At 40.6% G+C, this 6942-nt stretch overlaps 1 protein-coding gene across 1 annotated transcript; it reads right to left on the bottom strand.

The window, feature by feature from the left end:
* Nucleotides 1-1603: 1603 nt before the first annotated feature.
* LOC118384397 (interferon a3) lies at nt 1604-4998 on the bottom strand. Its single transcript, XM_052510256.1, is given in 7 exon segments — nt 1604-1765; nt 2093-2170; nt 4257-4303; nt 4306-4399; nt 4525-4598; nt 4897-4932; nt 4935-4998. Coding segments are annotated over 7 exon segments (468 nt in total). The 5' UTR covers nt 4984-4998; the 3' UTR covers nt 1604-1675.
* Nucleotides 4999-6942: the final 1944 nt, after the last annotated feature.

Genomic DNA, 6942 nt, shown 5'->3' with positions numbered 1-6942 from the left:
TGTAACTGAGTCAGGCTTGAAGGCCTCCTTGCTCACACACGCTTTTACAGTTCTGCCCACAAATTTACAATAGTATTGAAGTCAGGGCTTTGTGAAGGCCACTCCAATACCTTGACTTGTTGTCCTTAAAAGCCCTTTTGCCACAACCTTGGAAGTATTCTTGGGGTCATTGTCCATTTGGAAGACCCATTTGCGAACAAGCTTTAACTTCCTGACTGATGTCTTGAGATGTTGCTTCAATATATCCACATAATTTTCCTGCCTCCTGATGCCATCCATTGTGTGAAGTGCACCAGTCTCCTGCAGCAAAGCACCCCACAACCTTGATGCTGCAGCCACCATGGCACACGGTTGGGATGGTGTTCTTGGCTTGCAGAGCCTCCCCCTCCACAGAACGGTTCAAGACGATGGTGGGTGGGTCCATGTCAGCGCTAGAGCACTTTTTCGTGGACAGACGCCCACCCAGACCCTCTCCTATGGATTTAGGTGTGCGGCCGGGACTTCGCACCTTTGGAGGGGGGGTACTGTCACGCCTGGCCTTAGTTATCTTTGTTTTCTTTATTATTTTGGTTAGGTCAGGGTGTGACATGGGAGACTTATGTGTTTTGTCTGGTCTGGGGTTTTGTATGTTTATGGGGTGGTCCCTAGTCTAGGTGTTTATGTAAGTCTATGGTTGCCTAGATGGGTTCTCAATTAGAGGCAGGTGTTTATCGTTGTCTCTGATTGGGAACCATATTTAGGCAGCCATGTTCTTTGGGTATTTTTGGGGTGATTGTTTCCTGTGTCAGTGTTTGTGCCACACGGGACTTTTTTGTTGCAGTTCACTTTGTTGTTTTGTGTTTGTGTTCATGTTGAGTGTTCTTAGCTTAAATACCATGGACACTTCCATACCCGCACATTGGTCCGATCCTTGCCACACCTCCTGTGTGCCCACCAGCACCCTGCCTCGTTCAGGGGACTAAACTATTATCCATTAAAAGTATTGCTTGTTTTTTTGTCTCTTTTTTCCATTTTGTCTTTTTTCTTATTTCTCCTCCAATCGTAGTAAGACATTCAAGTGTTTAATACAATGGACCGACTTTATAAATGAAAATCCACAAGGTCAAGTGGAAGCTAAAAGTTCCTGGTCCCCCAGATTATCCTCTACTCCTCACCCAGATCTCCCCCACCCCCTTCAGCCACCTGTCCTTGTGTGATTACCACACATAAAACGAACAGGAAAAACATGAACAGCAACACTCACAAAGTACAAAAACACAGTAAAAACAGTTACATAAAGAAACAAAAGTACAATCATACATAAACTTAAAGTAGAAATGATCATGTGACTAATCAGCAACAAGTTTAATGTGCATCCCCTATGATGGTTAGATGAGATGTTATAAATCCACACTCATTGGTTTCAGACAAGAATGACATTTGGAAAATTTGTACAAAATACGTTTTTATTCACATTAGCAATATCATTTTTCACTGTTTTTCAAGTAGCACTGGCAATACAGTTCAGTTCAACACATGTACAAAGGGAAATACAAAATATAAATTATAAATTATAAAAATAAAAAACAATAATTTATGGACTTAAATATAATAAATAGACTGACAGGGTCCCACATGATTGTATTCATGCTTTATAAACTGGTAAGGGCGTAGCTTCTGAAATGAGTCTGGATGATCAGTACATCTGTGCTGCAAGGATATCCAATCTTTGCAGATGACGTTTCATCTCTTTCCTGATGAGCTCCCACGCCTGTGCACTGTAGTTCTGAAAAACACAGAACATGTCGAAATATTAGTAGGGGTGGACATTTCTTGGCAAAATAATGACCATATTGTCTTGAACAACAAAGAATGACTGGTGCCATATGTGTAAAGCTTCTCAGAGTAAGAGTGCTGATTTAGGATCAGTTTTGTCTTTTAGATCACTATAGATAAGGACTGAGGAGACCTGATACAAGATCAGCACTTCTGAGATGTTTGATACATATGGCCCCAGAACCACTTTTTAATGAACACTTCAGTTTAGCCTAGTCTAGTTTATATTCATTTGATTACATGTATTAAACACGTTTCCATATGAAACCAAACTCACCATTTTTCTCAGAACCTTCCTATTCAACTTCTTGAAGTACCGTTTCAGTCTCCTCTCAGGTTTCATGGCAGGTGATACCTGTTGGACAAAATTAAACAAAACATTAGCTTAATAGGATCTTCATTTGAGCTATTTTTTTCCAGTGTATTGGAAACTTAACATGTATTCAATGTTTGAAAGGGATTCTAAAGATTGTAATTTCCACTTTAAAATATCAAAATTGCTTTGCCATAATGAAAAATGCATCAAAGCTATGCAAAAATGTCTCACTAATTATAATCCACAATCACTTTACATTTCTCATTGCTGCAATATTATTTATGTGACTGTTGCAAACTGGCTCAAAATCTGTAATAACCCATACACAGTAGTCAGTATCGCCCTTCCCTTTTTCCAAATTTTGTTAAGTTACAGCCTTATTCTAAAATGGATTTAAGAAAAAAATCCTCATCAATCTACACACAATATCCAATAATGACGATGCAAAAACAGAAACACCTTATTTACAAATTAATTCAGACCCTTTGCTATGAGACTCAAAAGTCAGCTCAGGTGCATCCTGTTTTCATTGATCATCCTTGAGATGTTTCTACACTTATATTGGAGTCCACCTGAAGTAAATTCAACTGATTGGACATAATTTGGAAAGGCACAAACCTGTATATTTAAGGTCCTACAGTTGACAGTGCATGTCAGAGCAAAAACCAGGTCATGAAGTTAAGGAAATTGTCCGTAGAGCTCCGAGACAAGATTGTGTCGAGGCAGAGATCTGGGATAGGGGACAAAAATATTTCTGCAGCATTGAAGGTCCTCAAAGAAAACAGTGGCCTCCATCATTCTTAAATGGAAAAATGTTGTAACCTCCAAGACTCTTCCTAGAGCTGGCCACCAGGTCAAACTGAGCAATCAGGGGTAGAAGGGCCATTGGTCAGGGCGGTGACCAAGACTTGATGGTCACTCTGACAGAGCTCCAGATTTCCTCTGTGGGGATGGGAGAGCCTTCCAGAAAGACAACCATCTCTGCAGTACTCCACCAATCAGGCCTTTAAGATAAAGTGCCCAGACGGAAACTACTCCTCAGTAAAAGGCACATTGCAGCCCACTTGGAGTTTGCCAAAAGGCACCTAAAGGACTCTCAGACCATGAGAAACAAGTGTCTCTGGTCTTAGCCTGAATACCATCATCATTGGAGGAAACCTTGCACCATCACTACAGTTAAGCATGGTGGTGGCAGCATCATGCTGTGGGGATGTTTTTCATTGGCAGGGACTGTGAGACTCGTCAGGATCGAGGGAAAGATGAACAGAGCAAAGTACAGAGACAACCGAGATGAAAAACCTGCAACAGAGCGCTCAGGACCTCAGACTGGGGCGAAGGTTCACCTTCCAACAGGACAATGACCCTAAGCATACAGCCAAGACAACGCAGGAGTGGCTTCGGGCCAAGTCTCTGAATGTCCTTGAGTGGCCCAGCCAGAGCCCGGACTTGACCTGATCAAACACCACTGGAGAGACCTGAAAATTGCTGTGCAGCGACGCTCCTTATCCAACCTGACAGATCTTGAGAGGATCTGCAGAGTAGAATAACAGAAACTCCCCAAATACAGATGTGCCAAGCTTGTTGCATGATATCCAATAAGACTCAAGGCTGTAATCACTGCCAAATGGTTCTTCAACAAAGTACTGAGTAAAGGGTCTGAATACTTATGTAAATGTGATATTTCAGTTTTGTATTGTTAATACATTTGCAAAAATTTCTAAAACACGGTTTTTGCTTTGTCATTATTGGAGTATTGTGTGTGGATTGATGAGGAGGAACATCTATTTAATCAATTTTAGAAAAAGCTGTAACGTAACAAAATCTGGAAAAAGTCAAGAGTTAGACCTTTATATGCACTTTATACGTAGACTTTTCCACTTCTAGAGTTAATCAGGCTACACCTAAACCAGGTGCTCCAAACCTGTTCCTGGAGAACTACCTTCCTGTAGGTTTCCTCCAGCCTGTCACCTGGCAGTGTTGGTGGTCTTATTCAGATCAGTTAGTTACAGCTAGAGGTTGGAGGCGGAAGAGCACTGCTGAGAAGAAGTAACTTTCTCCGTGAAATGTTTGGAGAACCTGACCTAAACAGGGATTATACTTTAAATAGGCCCAGCGTTACTTACACAGGATTAAGGTTCTCCAATTGGCGTTCTAGAATGTTGAAATGGTCAGATTTTTCTTGTCCCAGGCTGACAGTTTCCTTATTCCATCAAACAGTTTTGTGATTTGATAGATGGTCTCTTTCAGGAATATGACTTTGTCCTCAAACTACCCAGGAAGATATAAAAGAAGATTAGAAACAGTATAGGCTTCCGTTATGCCATCAATATAACAGGTCAAGATCGCCATACAAAGCATATCAGAACATGATAAGTCAAAATTCTAGTCTTTACCTCAGCATCATCTATGTGTCTGTAAAGTGATGTTGGGAAAAGGACTGGGGCATTCTGTTTGTGATATCTCCTCCTGGAAAACAATCAATATAGTATGTTAAGTCACGTGTCAAATACTTTAAGAGCAATCAAGACAGACATAAAGTATAGCTTATACTGCAAGTACAGTAGCCTTAATGTAGATAGTCTCTTGATCAGCTGTCATTATAGCCTTAGAGCCCTTTTACTATGTTCATTCAAATATAGGCTAACAGTTTTTTAACACAGATCCTAAACATGAAACACATTACTATTTTACTTGGTTGTTTGTTTTGCAGTCCTTAATACATAATACATACATTCAGACTCCTCTTACAATGTGCTGATAACTCACCATCTGGTCCAGCAGGGAAAGGTATTCTGCGCTCCGTGACCGTAGTGGTGTCGGATCCAGTCACAGCAATGACACACGCTCTGCATACTGCAAATAATAAGAAAAAATGCACGTCCAACTCTGCATTTGTATACATTGTAAATAGCAGTTTGTTTCGCTGTTAGTTATCCAGATGAGTTTGAACATCTTGGCTGTGTAAAGTAGTTTTATGTGGAATTGGGAAAGGGAAAGCTGTATAGAGAATTTCCCCTGATCAACCTACCGGAGGCGGGGACTTTCATTTTCCAGACTTGCACATGAAGCACTTGGAATTCCATGCCTGCCCCGTCTCCTGGACGAACAAATCCATGTAAATCTATACACATTCTCCTTGAAAGCAGCTTTAAATTATAGTTGAAACACAAGAAAATATTATTCAATTTAGATACCGGCTAGGCTATTACTATAGCGAGTAAAGGCTATTCGCGAGCTTTACTTTCAACTGCTAATAACTGCGTGAACCGAGGAAAAAAGTCTGATAACAAAATCTTCGAGTCGAAATAAAACCCACACTTCTAAGAAATGTAGCCATATAAGACATTAATTTAGTGGGTTTCGTTCAAAGTTAGTCCGACATATTGTTCCATGTCTTCTGCTGTTGCGCTACAAATGAAAAGTGAATGGGGACGTCAGCGTTAATACCCACATCTCAACTTTCATTTTCATGATGACGTAACCAACTTTCACCCTACTTTTGTCTGCTGGTGATGCAACGTTGAAAAGCAACGACAACATGATTTGTTGAAACTTTCTATTTTACGTTTTTTTTACAAGGGTAAAATGAAAAATAAATGTGCCAATAGTTCCCTGGTATAGGCTACGATAACAAGGATATTTTCCTGCAGAGTCACTAGTTTTTGACAGGGCTGTGTGTGTGTGTGTGTGTGTGTGTGTGTGTGTGTGTGTGTGTGTGTGTGTGTGTGTGTGTGTGTGTGTGTGTGTGTGTGTGTGTGTGTGTGTGTGTGTGTGTGTGTGTGTGTGTGTGTGTGTGTGTGTGTGTGTGTGTGTGTGTGTGTGTGTGTGTGTGTGTGTGTCTGTGTGTGTGTGTGTGTGCGTGTGTTTTTGAATGACTATACAAGGTCAAATCTTGGCAATGGTTTATTGCTAATTTTTATATATAGTATTGGGGTTGATTCATAAAATACAAAGCCTGTTCAACTGTACAGATCATATACTGTAGGGAAGTGGTCACCAAAACTGTTTGCACAGTCCTGGAGACAAGCAGGAGGAGGTGCAGGCTTTTGTTTCAACTCCAGTACAAACACACCTGTTCCTTCAGGGTCTTGATAAAATGTCATAGGTGGTTTCACATTAAAATCTCATGTTATAGGCTAAAATGTCAGATGTAGAGTAATTATTCTGCTGAATTTATTCATAAAGCGTCTCAGAGTAGGACTGCTGATCTAGGATCTGGACCCCCTCCTGCGTCCATTCATTATAATCTATAAGGCAAAACTGATCCTAGATCAGCAATGCTACTCTCTGAGATGCTTTATAAATACGGGCCTTGGTGTTATTTGATATAGCCTTAGTTGTGGGCCTTTTGTATAAAATATATTTTTCTATTGGGGACCAGCCATGAGGATGAATCATAAGAATGACACTTGAAATGTAATACCAAAGAGTCAGAGAGCTATATTTCCCATCATATATATCATCAATTTATTGCCTATAGTTTTACAAGCATGGCAATAACAGTAGCAAAAGGGCTGCAGCCACAACACAGAACCTCTGATAGAATCTTTGCTGTGTGGCGACGTCCAATGTGCTGAAGTGGCTGACGTCTTTCATGCGTTTTAGTGCTAGTAGTGATACCTGTTAATATTGGTGCTGAAACTTCTTCTTATGTCCCATGACACGTCTGTGGTGGACGCATTTTTGGGGTTTTCCCAGCTGTTTTACACAAGTTGTGTGATGTAATCAGTTTCCCTGAGTTTTCTCCCCAGTAATAATAGACACCTGTGGCTGACATATTGAATTGGGTAGGGAATATGTAGTTTGAAGAG

Source organism: Oncorhynchus keta, unplaced genomic scaffold, assembly GCF_023373465.1.
Source record: "Oncorhynchus keta strain PuntledgeMale-10-30-2019 unplaced genomic scaffold, Oket_V2 Un_contig_5487_pilon_pilon, whole genome shotgun sequence".
NCBI classification, from domain to species: Eukaryota; Metazoa; Chordata; class Actinopteri; order Salmoniformes; family Salmonidae; genus Oncorhynchus; species Oncorhynchus keta.
This window is presented reverse-complemented; position numbering and strand designations above follow the sequence as displayed.